Raw genomic sequence first — 18,833 nt, 5'->3', positions numbered from 1 at the left:
TGAAAATCTTTCAGTTAGGCAGGTTAAGCCCATTCACATTTAATATGACTTATATTGTATTTGGTCTCATTTCTGTCATATATTATATTGTAGTTGCTTTGTGATTATGTTTTATATATTTTTATTATATGTTTCTTCACTTATTGTGTCCTCTTTGCGTTTTTTTTTCCTTTTGGTATTTAGGAAAGAGTTTGTTTGTTTTATTCTCATGGTTTCTTATAGTGTTCTTATTCCCCCTTCTTCTTAACCTTTTGTATGTCAGTTTTAAATTATGTCTAGATCCCCTGCTTACTGCTTCTATTGCAGTCAATGATCTTATTCTGTTTCCACCTTTTCTCTCTTCCACTGTTTTTAGTTACATTTGTCTACTTTGTCAGAAAATAAAATGTTTATATATTCTTCAACCCATGGACCTCACCCTTGTTTTAATCTTAACTATGCATTTAAATATATGAAATGCTCACTGTCTGTCCTTTGTGAAGCTTCCCTGTCCTCTTTTGGTAGGAATGAAGTTCTCCACCTTTAAAACTTTTACTAAGGCCTTGATTCTTCAACAAATTGTTCAGATGTACTATTCTTGGTTTGCTTTTTTTTTTTTTTCCCCTTGAGTTTCCTGAAAATGCTGGTCCACTGCTACCTTGCTTTTTTTTTTTTTTTTTTTTGCGGTACGCGGGCCTCCCACTGTTGTGACCTCTCCCATTGTGGAGCACAGGCTCTGGACATGCAGGCTCAGCGGCCATGGCTCACGGGCCCAGCCGCTCCGCGGCATGTGGGATCTTCCCGGACCGGGGAACGAACCCGTGTCCCCAGCATCAGCAGGCGGACTCTCAACCACTGCACCACCAAAGAAGCCCTACCTTGCTTTTATGTATGTTGTTTTTGAAAATTGTAATGCCAATCTAATTATGTTGTCTTTGTAAATTATTTCTTTTTTGCCTGAAAGCCACGTGGATTTTTCTTTTATTTTTAAAGTCTAATAGTTTTACAAGGATATGTCTAGATATTGATCATTCTCAATCAATTTTCCCTAATACATGGTGAGTTTTTAAATGTTTAGAATTTGGCTTCTCTGAATTTTGGTCTGAGATTAGAAAAATGGAGCTGCCAATCAACTGAGTTGAATAGAATGCTTTGGGATTAGAGCCTAAAGGTCAAGAGCTCGTGTTTTGGACACATAAAATTTGAGATGCCTGTTAGACATCCAAGTACTTTTGTCAAATAGGCAGTTACACATAAAGCCTGAAGTTTGAGGAATGGTGAGTGGTCTGGGCTAGAGAAAGAAATTTGGAGATCCGAGTTTGTAGGTAATATTTAAAGCCATATGAGAAGAGATGCCAAGAGAGCAGAAGAAGAAAAGAGAAAAGGTCTAAGGAACACCCATAGGGGCTCACATTTAGAGAAGGAAGCAGCAAAGGAGACTGAGAGGAGCCACCAGTGAGGGAAGAGAAAGCCTAGAGATTGTCTTAGAGGCCAAGTAAGAAAGTATTGAGGAAGGAGTAGTTCACTATGTCAGATGCTGCTGAAAGATCAACAAAGGTGAGAATAGAAAGTTGACCACGGGACTTGGCATTGTGGACACTGGTGATCTTAACAATAAGGGTTATTGTGACATTGTGGAGGTGGAAGCAAGTGGGTTCCTACAGGAATGTGGGAAGAGTTCGGGACATTGACTACAACTATGCGTTTGAGGAGTCTTACTGTAAAGGGGAATGAAGAAATGGGGTGCCAGCTGTAGGGCAAAGTATGATCAAAAGAAGGTTGTTTTTTTAAAATGGAAGAAATAACTGTATGCCAATGTGATGGATCAGTAGAGATCCAGTTGATGGTGCAGATAAGAGGGGAGAATTAGTGAGAGGGGTTGGGATCTAATGTTTAAGTGGGGGAAAGTACCAGAAGGAAAGCAGTGCTCATGGCATAGGTGCAGAAGGCGGGTAGACATGGTGTGGGCGCTCCGATTTCTTTTGTATATGAAGAATTCTTTTAAATGCTGCAGAGAAATTAAAAAACAACAACAAAAAACTTTTGCAAATAGAAAGCCTTACCATGTTCTCAAAAAAAAGATTAAACATCCTAAAGATCTAAAAAGATAATATGGATCCTATTAAAAATGTAAGCAGAAATAGTATAAAAATTCTGAAAAGAATAATTAAGGGAAGGCACTATCCCTACTAATTATTAAAACATCTTATAGAGCTTCAGTAATTGAAGCAGTGTGTTATTGTTACATGAATAATCAAATCAGTGCAGAAGATTACACCCCATAGATAGAAGAATGCATTATGTGATTAAGGGGACATTCAAATCAGACAGCTGGGTAGCCATCTGAGAAAACAGTTAGGATAAAACCTCAAACCTTACATCAGAATGAATTTCAGAGGATCCGATACTTAAGTACAGGAAAGGAAGGCATAAAAATACTAGAACAGGCCATGAGAGAGTGAGTTTGTTTTTAAATAATTCCATTGTGAGGAAGGTCTTTCTAACTGTAACATAATACCAAAAGAAATAAAAGATTCATATGAATTTGACAGCACTAAAAAAATTATCTACATTCAACTATGGAGATTTTATAAATATGCAATAAAAGTGTTTTAAAAAAAATTCTCCATGGCAAAAATTTGACAAATGACAAATTGGGAACAAATATGTGCATATCATAGTGGGTATATATGTGCATAAAAATATATACAGATATATTTAGGCAAGTGGATATTTTAAAAAGACTAATAACCCAATGGGAAAATAAGCAAAGGATAGGAAGAGATATGTCACAAAAAATTGAATAGAAATATTATATATGCATGAAGATGTTTAATCTCATTCATTATAAGAGGATGGAAAATTAAATCATGCAGATATATTTTTTAACCTATCAGATTCTCAAAAAAGAAAAATCTGATTACCCACTGTGCTGTCAAGCATGTTGGGAAACACTAATGCTTTGCTCATGAGAATGTCAGTGTTGGTGTGCACATTTTGCTTAAATGGTTCCCTTTACTCTTGTGGGTGCAAAATGTGTGTGTGCAAGGTTATTCACTACATCGTTATACTGGCAAAAGATTGTTAATCTAAATATTCATCAGTTGAGCACTGGTTAAATACCTTCTGCTGTATACATGGAATACTATGTAGATGGGAAAGAGAATGAGCACGAGCCCTGGACAGCAGTGGCCTCTGCTCACGAGGGAATTGTGGGTGGCTTGGGAACAGGAATACATTTTGTACCTTTGAAGATTTTTCACAATTCTCAGCTCAATCTAACTTTTTAACCTTCTTTATAGTTCATGTCTTGTTTATATCCATCCTTACTTGTTTCCGTCTGTGTGTTTTGTTTGTTTACTTGTTCGTTTATTTTGTTTTTTGGTATCATTAATTTTAACCAACTTCAACTCTAAGATCAGACAAATGTGGTAAGTGCTGCTGAAAATGTAAGCTTGTCAGTCTCTTTGAACTAATTTGCTGGACAGTATGAAATTTTTTTTCTTCATAATAGATACTAGTTCAGTCTTTTGATTGTTGTTTAGAGGAAAACTGGAGGAGGTTAAAACTATAATCCAATGAATATTGAGGATTATTCCCTTTCTCTCTTTACCTCTTTTTTCTCCCTCTTTCCTTATGCTGTTTACCTCTCTCTCTTCCCTTCTCTCCCCTCTTCTTCCTTTCTCTCTCCTTTTCTTCTCCTTTTCCTCTCTTCCTTTCTCCCTCTCCCCCTCCATACATACAGGATGCACTTGCAGCCTTGGAAACTCCAGGAGGTCCCAGCCAGCAGAAGAGGAAACTGAGTACACCACTCTCGGAAGTCATCGTCAGAAACTTGAAACTTGCTCTGGCAAATAGCTCTCGAAATACTGTCGCTCTTTCTGCCAGCCCTCAACTGAAAGATGCCCAGTCAGAAAAGGTAGAATTAAATCTCTCATTATAAGGAAGTTTTAGATAAAAAACACTTAAAACAATAATGGTTGATCTGTTTCTTTTATTTTCCATGGGCAGGAAGAAGCTCCAAAGCCACTTCACAAGGTAGTGGTATGTGTTAGTAAAAAACTCAGTAAGAAGCAGAGTGAACTAAATGGGATTGCAGCCTCTCTAGGTGCAGACTACAGGTAGTTGGCTCATCTTTCTGTTTGGTGGTGATATGGCCTAAATTTATAGGGAAACCTAAAACTGTTGTGAGCATCTACAAAAAACATTATTTTGACTTTTAGTTTGTCATATTATCTACAAAATCTCTCTAATTGACTTTTAATTTAGCACATCCTTTTAAAATATTCTCTGCCGTATTAATTCACTCTTACAAGTTTGTTTTTAGGGCATGTTTAACAAATATATGAGAACTTATTTTGTGCCACTCTTCTAAAAACTTGGGATCCATGAATGAGTATAATCTAGAAAAAAATCCTTGTCTTCAAGGAGTTTATAGTCTAGTAATACATTTAGGTCTGACATTAAGCATGTTTCTTAGTGATTTTCAAATTAGAGCCTTTCTGTATGTAGTACTAAGTACTGCAGCATTCCTGAATTAAAAGTGTCTTTTTGAGGATGTTTGAATTTCTATCATTTTTACTACTTTGGAGACATGGTTTATCAGATCCACTCTCAAACTGACAGCCAAACTAGAGACAGGTCTCTAGCATAAATGGCATCAGTATCAGGCAATGAGAGACCCTTGCCTATTCCGGCCAATCCTGAATTGATTGTATTCCTTCATTGTCTGTGGTGCTTGCTTTCTTGATCACTTGTTTTCAGCCATTCATAGATAGCATAATGATTGGTTTTACAAGTAACAAACAGTTTGAGGAATATGATTATCTTTCCCTTTGGTAAGTCATTTCAGTTATCTTTCTTTTTGATAAAGAAATTAGATCAGGAGAATGTAAAAATAAAATGGGTCTGTGGTAGTTATAAGCACCTTAGTGTTTAATTCATCTATTGTCGAAGGGTAAAGCTTTCTTACTTATTATAACTATTATTTGTATTGTCTATTTTATAGATATATTATTCTATAATAATTATGTAATTATCTAATATTATATATTACTATTATATTTATATTACCTATTACTAGTTGCTGAGTACTTAGTATGAGGCAAGTATTATCTCATTTCATTCTCACAATAGCCCTATGAGAGTATACATATTTGTCAAAATTGAATGCTTCCTTCGGTATTCCGTTTGGATGTGGAGTTGATGTAAGATTTAAAAGGAACATATAGGACTTGTGTTTCTATAAGATTTAAAGTGCCAGTCCTGGGAATTCCCTGGTGGTCTAGTGGTTAAGACTGTGCTTCCACTACTGGGGGTACAGGTTCCATCCCTGGTCAGGGAACTAGGATCCTGCATGCTGTACAGTGCAGCCAAGAAAAAAGGAAAGAAAGAAAGAAAGAAAAAGTTTGCCAACTCCTGATCTATCTACATTTACTGTCTACAGCCATTGATGGTCTGTTCTTGAAGGACTAAAAGGCACAGTTTTTGTATTATCACAGTGGAGTCGGATAGTAGTAAACCAAGATGATTCAGGCAAAAGATATTCCTTTTTTAAAAAAATTATCTTGATAATTTATTTACATTTTACTGTTTTACCTCACAGCAGAAATAGAAACAATTATTAGAAAGACTGGCAATTCAATTAGCAAGGGGTTTTTCACTATTATTTTTAAGGACACGTGGGCAGTGAGAAATAGAATGTTTATAATATAATTTAGGAGGGAATATTCCTTCTTAATTTGTTTAACTTGGCTATTTAAAAAGTTCAGAAATAGGAGTTCCCTGGTGGTCTAGTGGTTAGGATTCTGGGCTTTCACTGCCGTGGCCAGGATTCAGTCCCTGGTCGGGGAACTGAGATCCCTCAAGCCGAGCGACATGACCAAAAAAAAAAAAGTTCAGAGATCTTTCTTATTTAGGAAATGGGAAGTATGTTAGGTATCCATAAAGAGAAACCCCCCTTTATTTTGGTGATTACATTTAGAATTACAATTTTTATTTCCTCCTTGGTTTTTACTTGATCTTTTGAAGGATGACATATTTTACGTTTTTTAGATTATTTTCCTAAAATAATCAAGAACATATTAAATGGAAGGAAACCAGGAGCATAATGTAATAGCCAAGAGTGTGAGTTTTGAAGTCAAAACTGGCTCTACCTCTTATTCACTGAATATCCTTGAACAGGTTGCTTTAACCATGCCCTTCAGTTTTCTTATCCGTTAAATGAGTAAGATAAATACATTGTTTTAGGATTGTTGTGAGGAATGGATGAAATAATGCTATGTAAAGTACACAGTGTGTTATGGGGCACAGAGCAAAATGGACAGTGAATAGTGGCTGCCAACAACTGGAGGACAGATTGGATGCTTTGCTATTTCATTAACTTGGAAATACTTTTATTGTTATATCACCTTTATAAAATGATATTATAAAAGAAAATTGAAAATTTAGAAAAGTATACAAAGGAAAGTAATATTTTCAAGAATATCCTTCTAGGGCTTCCCTGGTGGCGCAGTGGTTGAGAGTCCGCCTGCCGATGCAGGGGACACGGGTTCGTGCCCCGGTCTGGGAAGATCCCACATGCCGCGGAGCGGCTGGGCCCGTGAGCCATGGCCACTGAGCCTGTGCTCCGGAGCCTGTGCTCCGCAAGGGGAGAGGCCACAACAGTGAGAGGCCCGCCTACCGCAAAAAAAAAAAAAAAAAAAAAGAATATCCTTCTAAATATATCTCTGCATTTATATACCTAGAGATATATGTATAAAATTTGACAGTGAAAGTGGAGCCTGTCACTTAATGTTTTTTGCTTACTCTGGTTCTTGAAAGTTTTGAGAAGGTCAGAGTATTCTGTTTATAGACAGTAATGATCATCTTAAACGAATGTAGTTATTTCTCTCAGGTATTCATTTTTTTGTGTGTTTGCTTGTTCCAGGTGGAGTTTTGATGAGACAGTGACTCATTTCATTTATCAAGGGAGACCAAATGACACTAATCGGGAGTATAAATCTGTAAAAGAAAGAGGAATACACATTGTTTCAGAGCACTGGCTTTTAGAAGTAAGCCATACTTTTTTCCCTCCCCTCCCTGTTAAATGAAAATGCATGTAAACAGTATTTCAAGGCACAAACCCATTTCTTTGTATGTAAACAAGTTCGATAACCTTAGTTAATTACACATTTCATATCTTTGGCATCAAAAAATTAAGATCTTTAATCCTTAAATGCTTAACGAGTCTTTAATGGGTACTCTTTCAGATTCTGATTCTTTTTGCTAATTAAAAATGGTATGAGGGCTTCCCTGGTGGCACAGTGGTTGAGAGTCCGCCTGCCAATGCAGGGGACACGGGTTCGTGTCCCGGTCCGGGAAGATCCCACATGCCGCAGAGCGGCTAGGCCCGTGAGCCATGGCTGCTGAACCTGCACGTCCAGAGCCTGTGCTCCGCAAAGGGAGAGGCCACAGCAGTGAGAGGCCCGCGTACCGCAAAAAAAAAAAAAAATGGTATGAAAGGAAATTTTATAATAATTTGAGGAGAATTAATTTAGCATGCCAATACAGCTTATTTTCTTTCCTCTTTTTCCCTTTCCTTTCCTTTCTGGGTATTGCCTGGAATGTGATAGATACCTTGGCAAAAGCATAGAAATAGAATTAGATTTTATACTTTAGTGGACATGACATTTAAAAAGTGAGGACAGTTTGTCATTTGATGGAATTTTTAAGTGTAAAGTACTTTTCAAAACTTTAATTTTGTGGACTCTTGCCATCTTAGAACATAATGTATTAGCTGTCTTTATTCTACTTGACATCACTTATTTGCTAAGATTTTTTTTTCAGTCCTGTTTTAAAGCACACCATTGTATTGCAGTGTGCCCAGGAGTATAAACATCTTCCTGAATCTCTTTATCCACATACTTATAATCCCAAAATGAGCTTGGATATCAGTGCAGTGCAAGATGGCAGACTTTGTAATAACCGACTACTACTCTCAGCTGATTTGACAACGAAGGATGATGAGGTAGATGATATGGATGATACATTTACCCCCTCTTTAAGCTGAATGTACAATCATATATTGCTGTGAAACCTTATACTGGGCTTGGTTTGAGAAGTGGTAATTTTTCTCCTTCAATAGCCAGATCATTTGCCCATAGAAGAAAATGATATAGACAGTATGACCACCAGTAATAAAGAACCAGCAACATCAAATGGAAATGGAAGGAATGACTCTAAAGGAGGTAAAATATTTTAAATTACAAATAAAAAAATTTATAAATATGTATCTTTAATATGGAATGATTCCTTTGCATCAGATGGACAAATAAAAGTTTTTTTCTATGTTGCTAAATACAAGTAAAGCATATATTTGAGGATTGAATTGAGGTTCCATGCCAATCATTAAGTAATAGTTAACAAAGCTTTAAGTGATTTAAGTGTGAAACCTGTGAAATGTGTGGAACTAGGTATTTTACAGAGTTAGTGTGACACAGCCCTATTCTATTAAAGGTAGGTGGAGTTGGTAATTTTTTAAACATTTGTCCTTTGGTTCAGTTCCTTTCAGTGACTTTCAAAAAGTTTTATTATGTGCACAATATATTTTAACATAAATTCACATGGTTTTAAAGGTACAGAAGGAGGTGTGAAAAGTTCCTCCCACCCTTCTGATGTTATTTTCTTATGGAGCCTTCTAGAGCTATTTTATGCATACAATCAAACGTGTTTTCTGGGACTTCCCTGGTGGTGCAGTGGTTAAGAATCCACTTGCTAATGCAGGGGACATGGGTTTGAGCCCTGGTCTGGGAAGATCCCACATGCCGCAGAGCAGCTAAGCCTGTGTGCCACAACTACTGAAGCCTGTGCGCCTAGAGCCCGTGCTCCGCAACAAGAGAAGCCACCACAATAAGAAGCCCGTGCACCGCAACGAAGAGTAGCCCCTGCTCGCCACAACTAGAGAAAGCCCGTGCGTGGCAACAAAGGCCCAAGACAGCCAAAAATAAATATATAAGTTTTCTCCTTCCCCACTTTTAAAAAAAATATGTAAATACTGACTATTGTATATTCTGTTTTATACTTTGATCCTGATCTTTTTATTTAACGGTTCTACCTGTGGAGTGTCTTTATTAGTACATAGGATCTTTTTCAGTCATTTTCCCTTTTTTTGGCAACTGTATAGTATTCACAGTATGAATGGCCCACTTTATTTAGCCAGTTCCTTGTTGATGGAAATGTAGTTTATTTCTAATTTCTTGCTGTTATAAAGAGTGCATCATTGAATAACCTTATATCTATAGGTGTCCTGTTTTTAATGGATTAATATTTTCTATTTTTCTCACCCTACCATAGCTTTCCCTGTCTATGATTTACCTTTTTAGTTAGTCCCACTCTGTTCATTCCAAAAATCTTTATTTAGTACCTACTTCAATGTTTAGTCTACAAGGAAACCAAAGATAAGTATGGTGTGGTCTGTGTTTTTGAGGACCATAGGGGAAAATCATAAATGACTGTAATGTACCTTGGTGTAGTACAGAACATGAGAGGGTCAGAAGCAGGCAGGGAGCTCTACAAAAGGATGACGACTGTGGGTCTTAGCACAGTGTCTGCAAAGGGCTTCCTGATTATTTCCTCTACAGTCCTCGTAGTAATGGTTGCCTTTATGTTCTGCAGGATTCATAGTCTTAGTACATTACTATAGCCTATAGTAAGTATCTGATAAATGTCAAGTTAATAAATTTATGTTCAACCAAATCTAGACAAAATAGTTAATGTGAATAGGCATGATAGAAAGGAGAAACTTACCTTGATTGGTGTATTTCTGTTTGTTTCAAGCTCTGACACAGACCTTGGAGATGAGAGAGAACTTTCAAAAGCAGCTGCAGGAGATAATGTCTGCAACTTCACTGGTGAAACCCCAAGGGCAGAGGACTTCCCTTTCGAGAAGTCGTTGTAACAGTGCCTCTTCAACGCCTGACAGCGCTCGCTCTGCCCGCAGCGGACGAAGCAGAGTCCTAGAGGCACTGAGGTCCGTACCTGTCGCTGAGGCAGGATAGCTTTTCCTTCCTCCCTTCCTTCCTGACTTTTCCTTCTTCCTTCTCTTGTTCCAGGCAGTTCTAGAATTCTTACTTGGGGACAGGAAGCAGAGGTTTATTCCATACGAAGCAACTGCTTCCAGCGAGGCATGATTAATACATTTTATTACCTCCCCTGAGAAAGAAATGATTTTAAGATCCAGTTTGCCTTGTTTGAAATGGATTCAATGGATAGTCCCCTCAGTTCTTAGTATTAGAATTAAATAATATTGGTATTAAACAGTAAGTGCATATATATGTGTGTATATATATATTTAAGCAGTTATTTCTTATTGGAACTACATGTGTTTTGTATTCTCTTTATAAATCTATCTTCTAGGGAAGGTGATTACAGATCTTAGTGTGGTGTGACTGAAGTTCAGTAGAATAACTTCATCTTTTCCTTGATAGAAAAATCTCTAACTGATGAATTATAGTACTTATATCTTGAATTAATTGAACTGTGCATTTATCTACATTAACTGTATATTTCACGAGGCTATTTCTTTTATCTGAGTACTGAGCAAAAATGGTTTTTTGTTTAATGGACTAGATCATGTATCATTTTAGAGAGCCTAAATCTTGTGTCAAAGTCAGAGTAAATAAATATGCTCTGAGAATAAAAGGCCATCTTCCTTGTATTTGAGGCAAATGAACACTTTGGGAGTACCATCAGCTTTGGCAAATTATTTTTACTAAGATTCCATATATATATGGAATTGAAATATTCAGTATACACATTGAAGGAAGATATTGGAATTCTATTTACTTTCCAGTGGAATTGTTGCAGTTATACCATAAAAACATGTTTCACCCTAGTTCACTGTAAGGCTGTTCTACCTTAGACTCTGGGAGTTTCGGTTACCAGTAGCCAAAAGGACCTGCTTTTAAGGCAGCCTGTAGATAGTACACTTCCTGTGTAATTATAGTTCTTACTATTTCCAGGGATAAAAATACAACTATTGACTGGTCAGCAAAGTAACCAGGTTTCTAAACATTACCACGTTACCCTAAGCCTATATAATTAAGAGAAATCCCTTTTTAAAAGCATTAATCATTTAGAATTTTTTAAAATTCCTTGACAGTAAACTCCCCCTTTGAAGTTTTAAATATATGGACATTCAGTCAAAATATGTATTTCATTTTCTAGGTAAAACAGATAAGTTTCTGGAAGAAACATTTTAAAAATAAAAAATTTCCCAAAGTTCACTTATTCAATAAGCATTTTCAAGTGCTTACTATGTGCTAGATGGTGGACATATAAAGGTGAACCACCAATTTACAAGACTTACAGAATTTATGAGTGTGGATTTTGTTATGGCTATCCATTACTAAAATTGTGACTTTTATTCCTTAGGCAGTCTCGTCAAACAGTACCTGATGTCAACACAGAGCCCTCCCAAAATGAACAGATCATTTGGGATGACCCTACAGCCAGGGAAGAGAGAGCAAGACTTGCCAGCAACTTGCAGTGGCCTAGTTGTCCCACACAATACTCTGAGCTTCCGGCTGATGTTAAAAAATTGGAGGATTCTCCTTTCCAGGAGCCTTTACATGATTCAGAACTTGCTGAACAGGGTAACGAGAAAGAAATCTATTTAGTTGTTTGTATTAGGTACATGTTGACCGCTTGACAATAAACAGATAAGCACCTGTGGTTACTGTGGTTCTCTGAATTGTACATGCAAATGAAAAACTCACTAGATGTTTTAAGTTTAAACCCAAACCTTAGATTTGGGTTTAAACTTTAAGAAATCAGAAAAATAATTATAAATTGAGGTAATTTATCAGTAAATTGAAAAATATATTTTGATTCTTAAATTTGGAAATTTAGGGTTAGGCATTTTTTTCCCCGTACATTTTTCCAGTCCTTTTTGCGTTGTGTAGTTAATGCTTGGTTTTTCTTCCAGTCATCTTATTTTCATTTAAGTCTTCTTCTGAATTCCACCCAGCACATACCTACATTTGGAGTTGTATGTGTTTCTTTCTGAATTCCCTATTTTTTTCTTCCTTGGACTTTTACCTTGAAAGCAAAATACTTCCCATCTCTCATCATTGGTCATTTCCCCCCACTTTCTCTTTCACATGATTATTTCTCTATACTAGATATATAGATTTATCTCTGCTTCTGATTTTCTTCAGATGTAGAATTGCTCTCATTTTTAAAATTTTGTTTACATTTTACTGGTGAGAGCGTGGTACTTAAAGAAAGGGTTAGGAAACCCACAGATAAGCCATTTGCCCTTTTAAAGCTAACTGATTGCATTTAATTATAAGCTCTAGAAATAGGTTACTTTTTTTGCATGTGCTTTTTACATTCCAGAATTTGTGTTTAATTTCATCTTGGCTAAGACAGATGAGAATATTGCCCAGACTTTGTTCTTAGTCGTATTTGGATAACATCACACTGCAGCATTTTATTGCCCTCAGCTGTCTGTGATCCTGAGAACATATGTGTGACTGAAGCCCCGAAACACCCGATCTCTGAAGAACTGGAAACTCCAATAAAAGACAGCCACCTGATCCCTACGCCTCAAGCCCCCAGTATTGCCTTCCCCCTAGCCAACCCACCTGTGGCTCCACACCCTAGAGAAAAGGTTCGTTTATCCTTAGTTTGGTGATAAGGCTTTGGATATTGCTCTTATGCTGCATTCAGAATTTATTGATATCAATATCAAGGGTTCGTCGAATGTTGAAAACTGCATTTCTTTGCACTCTATTATTATTTCTATATTTGATAACTCAGAAGACTAAGTAAAATGTCACTATAAAAGAACCATAGGCCTGATAACTTTTTTAATGTTAATTTTTTCTAAAATAAACTCTTCCATTCCAGATTATAACGATAGAGGAGACTCACGAAGACTTAAAAAAACAGTACATATTTCAGTTGTCATCTCTGAATCCTCAAGAACGTATTGATTATTGTCATCTGATTGAAAAACTAGGTACAAGTATTTTACTTAGGTCAAAAATGTCCCATATAGTAACCTTATTTGGAAGTCAAATGTAGCTAATTATTGATATCATTTGTAAGCTGTGGAAATTGAGATTAAAAAGATGGGTAACTTGCCTCAGGCCATACACTGAGTCACCAGTAGATTTTATAAAGCTCTTGATTTTATAAAGCTCTAATCTAAATCTAAAGTCACTGGGTCATAGGATTTAAAGATTTAAATTGAAACCAACCATTAAGGTTTAAGAATCTTGTGCTGCTTTGAGCATTTGTTCATTGTTGAAACCTTGGACAAAATCCATGGAATTATAGACTTAAAATATGATTAAAACTACATTTTTATGAAGTTGAAGGTACAGTGACGTCCAGACAGGAGCTCCTCCTCATGTGACATTCTTATTCCACTAGTTGTCAGGCTCTCCATCTGACACCATTCTGAAGGCAGCATACTAGGAAAGTAAACTTTCTAGGAGCTACATTTTAAAGAGTAGAAAGAAAGAGGTGAAATTAATTTAAAATATATATTTAACCTAGTATATGCAAAATATTATATTCAATGTGTAATTAGTATAAAATATCAGTGAGATAATTTACCTTTTTTTCTTACTATGTCTTTGAAATCTGGGATATATTTTACACGTACAGCACATCTCAACTTGGACTGGCTGTGCTTCAGGTGTTCAGTAGCCACATGTGGCTAGTGGCTACTGTATCGAACAAAGCAGCCCTATAGAGTTAAGAACATTACTGGAAAGAACTTAATATGACAGCTTGACCTAGAGAAAACATTAAGAAATAATGGTTATTTTTAATAGTGGCCCTGAATCATCAAGAAAAGATTAAATGTCATTTAGTGCTATCCTTTTAAGGATGTGGAGAACTTTTCTGTCAGTCACAGAATAAATTTGTTATGTAGAGTTAGATATTGATATTAATAATGGAATTTTTACCTATTGCTCTTTTGTCACTGTGATTCTGGGTGACTTACTCTGTACCTGTGTCCTCATGTGTAAATTGCACATAACAATAGTACGTTCATAGAGTTGTGAGGATTAAATGAGTTAATACTTTCAACTTCCAACAGTCCCTGGCATGTATATAGTAAGTGCTCAAAAGGTCTTGTTGCTATTATTATTAGAGTCATCTGTAAAGCATGAGTGGAGTTCCATTTTTTGTTGAAATCTTAGAAAGTTCTTGATACTCTGCCTAACCTCTGAAGTGTAATCAAAAGCCATGCTTTACATAAGCTTACATTTACGTATGCCTTCTTCTGTCCTCAAAGCCAGACTTCATAATACATATCTGAGAAAAGGGTTCAGCTCCCACCTTCTTCATCTCTATTTACCTAGTGTTTTCCTCCCAAGCTTCTGTGTTGGTCTGCTGACCTTATTTCCACTAAAAGCAGAAGAAAAATCTTTTCTTCTGCTTTTAGTCTGTAGTTTCCCACTTTGAACGAGGATTTAGCATTGAGAGAGCAAAGAATTTTTGTTAATTATATTAGATCTGATAATGGCATTGTAGCTGTATGAGAAAATTTCCATGTATTTTAGAGATGCGTACTGAATACATAGGGATAAATTAAAATGATATCTGGTATTTGCTTTAAAATGGTTAAGCAAAAAAGGGGGTAGTTTGAAGTAAGGATGGTGAAATTTTGATAATTTTAGAACCTAGGTAGCCAGTGTATGGGGGTTCATTTTACTGTTTTATCTACTGTTGGATTTAAAATTTTCATAATAAACATTATTTTATTAAAAAAATATATGTAAAGTATGTTAGAGGTTTTGTTTATTGGTGCATTTTGTTTATAAATAATTCCTCTGCATAGTTGAGGTACATTTTCCCTCAGGAAAAGTTAAGAATCAATAAAGTACCTATTTTTTTCTAATCAAGGTGGATTAGTGATTGAGAAGCAGTGCTTTGATCCCAACTGTACACACATTGTTGTGGGACATCCACTTCGCAACGAGAAGTATTTAGCTTCTGTGGCAGCTGGGAAGTGGGTGCTCCATCGCTCCTACCTTGAAGCTTGCAGGACTGCTGGGCGCTTCATGCTGGTGTGTATGCAAATTCACGCGAAGGGTTGTTTTTCTTTAAAAGTAAAGGTCTTAATAGCTGATTCCAGCACATAAAATATTAAGCTAATTATTTGAAATATTTTGGTTCCTAACTGACCATTGCAGTAATACCTATCATGTACTTTTTGAAGTTTTCAATCAAGATCATTCAGGGATCTCGCCTGTGTAGACAGGTAATCAAGCTGTTAATACATACCTCCTCTGAGACCATGTCCTTCTGTGAAGTTCATCTTACAGTAGGTGAAGCCCAATAATCTATTACCAATTGCTAAGACATAGTTATCTGTTTCTTAGAAATGTATGCAATATTCTTCTGATTTCTAATTAAAAGCCAGATGTACTTGACTTTCATATGAAGCCAAATTAATCTACATTTCCTCCATGCTCATAAACTGATGCTTACTTAGTATCCTCTGTATTTAGAGGAATGGAATGTATAGCTTGTAACTCTTATTAGATTGTGGATTCTTTGAGGACATATTGTATGAACTCAAAAGTTTGTTGGACTAATTCTCTAGGAAGAAGACTATGAATGGGGAAGTAGTTCCATACTTGATGTTTTGACTGGAATCAGTGTACAGCAACGAAAACTAGCACTTGCAGCAATGAGATGGAGGAAGAAAATCCAGCAAAGACAAGAATCAGGCATTATTGAGGTATTAACGTATATAACTATGTAGGTAGTATAAATGGCATTCGATGTCATGACTAGTCCAGATTTTTTTTTTCAGAGAATGTGCTTGCCAAAATAAGAAAATTCTACTTGTCTTTTATCCCTTGATTGATATACTTAATTTGGACATTCTAAATTGAGCTTAGTGTTGATTCCTAATTCTTCTAATTGTGATCAACAGTAAGATATATATAATGTTGATAGCTCTCTTAAAAATCATTTATATGTGTAAAATGTGACCCATACTGTATTTCTTCCAAAGAGTCTTTCTAGCATCCAGCTTCAGGGCTTCTCAACTTGGGGTCCACAGACTCTCCCAAAGGAGTTTTTTTGTTTTTTGCGGTACGCGGGCCTCTCAGTGTTGTGGCCTCTCCCGTTGCGGAGCACAGGCTCTGGATGCACAGGCTCAGCGGCCATGGCTCACGGGCCTAGCTGCTCCGCGGCATGTGGGATCTTCCCAGACCAGGGCACGAACCCGTGTCCCCTGCATCGGCAGGTGGACTCTCACCCACTGCGCCACCAGGGAAGCCCCCAAAGGAGTTTTATAGATCAAATTCAGGAAGGCTATATACACTTTGGTTTTGTTTTGTTTTGTTTTGTCTTTTATTGGAGTATACTTACTTTACAATGTTGTGTTAGTTTCTGCTATACAGCAAAGTGAATCGGCCACATGTATACATATATCCCCTCTTCCTTGGATTTCCTTCCCATTTAGGTCACCACAGAGCACTAAGAGTTCCCTGTGCTATACATTCTGTTCTCATTAGTTATCTGTTTTATACATAGTAGTGTATATATGTCAATCCCAATCTCCCAATCCATCCCACCCCCTCCCTTCCCCCCTTGGTATCCATACGTTTATTCTCCACATCTGTGTCTCTCTTTCTGCTTTGCAAATAAGTTCATCTATACCATTTTTCTAGATTCCACATATATGCGTTAATATACGGTATTTGTTTTTCTCTTTCTGACTTACTTCACTCTGTGACAGCCTCTAGGTCCATCCACATCTCTACAAATGACCCAGTTTTGTTCCTTTATATGGCTGAGTAATATTCCATCATATATATGTACCACATCTTCTTTATCCATTCCTCTGTTGGTGGACATTTAGGTTGCTTCCATGTCCTGGCTATTGTAAATAGCGCTACAATGAACATTGGGATCCAGGAAGGCTTCCACTTTGGATGGAGGAAGAAATACATCCTTATTTTTACTAACCTCTAATTGAAAGTTAACATTTCCTTCATTGTAAGTCTAGGCAACAAATTGCAACACTATTAACAGTACTATGATTTTGCCCCACAGGAATCAGATATTTTTGGTTGCATTATGATTGCAACTTGAAATACTGTTTATGTTTGTCACAACTTTAAAATAGTACATACAGACCTCCCCAACTTGTGATGGTTTGACTTTATGATGGTGCAAAAATGATACACATTCAGTAAAAACCATAGTTTGAATTTTGAATGTTGGTCTTTTCTCAGGCTAGCATTATGCAGTACAATATTCTCTGGTGATACTGGGCAGCAGCAGCAGCCACAGCTCCCAGTGAGCCACGTGATCATGGGGGTAAACAACCGATACACTTAAAACCATTCTGTTTTTCACTTTCAGTATAGTATTCAATAAATTACATGAGATATTCAACCACTTTATTATAAAATTGTCTCTGTATTAGATGATTTTGCCCAACCACAGTCTAATATAAGTGTTATGAGCATATTTGAGGTAGGCTGGGCTGGTAAGCTATGATGTTCAGTAGGTTAGTTGTATTTAAATGCTTTTTTGGGGGGCTGTGTTGGATCTTAGTTGTGGCACATGAGATCTTCGTTGAGGCACGCGGGATCTTTCATTGCAGCACATGGGCTCTTCGTTGGCGTGCGGGCTTCTCTCTAGTTGTGGCACGCAGGGTGCATGGGCTCTCTAGTTGTGGCGCGTGAGTTCCAGAGCACGTGGGCTCTGTAGTTTGCAGCACGCAGGCTCTCTTGTTGAGGCATGCGAGCTCAGTAGTTGTGGCACACGGGCTTAGTTGCCCCGTGGCATGTGGGATCCCTGGGACCTGACCAGGGATCGAACCTGCATCCCCTTCATTGGAAGACAGATTCTTTACCACTGGACCACCAGGGAAGTCCCGTAGTGCATTTTTGACTAAACTGTATTTTCAACCCTATGATGGGTTTAATATAGAAGCACGTCTATTGTTATGTCACAAATTTTGAAATATTTTGATACTTTTCAATAAAATGGTTTCTTTTGTAATAGTTTGTATTTTATTTTGGACATTTAAAAAACATTCATATGGTATGGAAATTACATCTCAATAAAGCTGTTATTTTTTTTAAAGTTATTTAGAGAACAGATCCATAGGTTTTACTAGACTTCCAAATGGGTCCATGGCTCACAAAAAGGTTAAGAACCTGAGTTATATCAACTTTTGTGTTATATTCTGAGTTCTCTGCTGTCTCCAAGTCCCTGTTAGCCTTGATTCCCTTTCTTTTAAAGTAATTCCACTGGCTTCTGTTAATTGTTAATTCTGTACTTAAATATTTTATGTTTCAAATTTGTAAACATTTTCAAGACAAATATTAACTGGAGGCTTCATCTCATCTAAGAAGCCGTGCTTTAGGCTCTACCTTTGATTAGTTGTAAGAAAAAAATAGTAGAAAAGACTAAACAAATGTCACGTTGCTTTGTTTTAATGTTACCTAATCATTAAATCATTTTCCTTCATTCTTCAAGTATTTATTGATGGCCTACTGTGTGCCAGACACCGTGGCTGTTTCAGAGTATTCTGACCAAGATAGTTATCAGTGTGTTCATCAGAAGTAAATATTATAAGATTATTCATTGACAGAGAAAATAATGTATTTTTTGTATTATTTTGTCATTTATTTTTCCAAATAATTTCAACACTGATTATTTTTTTATTTGTAGGGGGCGTTTAGTGGGTGGAAGGTTATTTTACATGTTGATCAGTCCCGAGAAGCAGGATTCAAACGCCTTCTTCAGTCAGGAGGAGCAAAGGTTTGTATCGACAAGGTTGCTGTGATCAATTCTTGATTTTCTGTGCTTTGTGAGATGGTAAT

At 36.7% G+C, this 18,833-nt stretch overlaps 1 protein-coding gene across 1 annotated transcript in view; it reads left to right on the top strand.

The window, feature by feature from the left end:
* Window positions 1-18,833, top strand: part of TOPBP1 (DNA topoisomerase II binding protein 1) — a gene marked incomplete at both ends in the record, with an annotated part of 69,383 nt that overhangs the window by 39,415 nt on the left and 11,135 nt on the right. Inside the window, 12 exons of the mRNA XM_079705603.1 lie at window positions 3,725-3,898; window positions 3,991-4,100; window positions 6,908-7,031; window positions 7,838-7,987; window positions 8,105-8,207; window positions 9,796-9,992; window positions 11,396-11,612; window positions 12,465-12,631; window positions 12,871-12,982; window positions 14,884-15,047; window positions 15,587-15,724; window positions 18,682-18,771. Of these exons, the coding sequence (XP_079561729.1) occupies window positions 3,725-3,898; window positions 3,991-4,100; window positions 6,908-7,031; window positions 7,838-7,987; window positions 8,105-8,207; window positions 9,796-9,992; window positions 11,396-11,612; window positions 12,465-12,631; window positions 12,871-12,982; window positions 14,884-15,047; window positions 15,587-15,724; window positions 18,682-18,771 (1,746 nt within the window). The remainder of the gene's footprint in view (window positions 1-3,724; window positions 3,899-3,990; window positions 4,101-6,907; window positions 7,032-7,837; window positions 7,988-8,104; window positions 8,208-9,795; window positions 9,993-11,395; window positions 11,613-12,464; window positions 12,632-12,870; window positions 12,983-14,883; window positions 15,048-15,586; window positions 15,725-18,681; window positions 18,772-18,833) is intronic.

This window comes from Hyperoodon ampullatus (assembly GCF_949752795.1).
Source record: "Hyperoodon ampullatus genome assembly, chromosome: 5".
Taxonomy (NCBI): domain Eukaryota; kingdom Metazoa; phylum Chordata; class Mammalia; order Artiodactyla; family Ziphiidae; genus Hyperoodon; species Hyperoodon ampullatus.
This window is presented reverse-complemented; position numbering and strand designations above follow the sequence as displayed.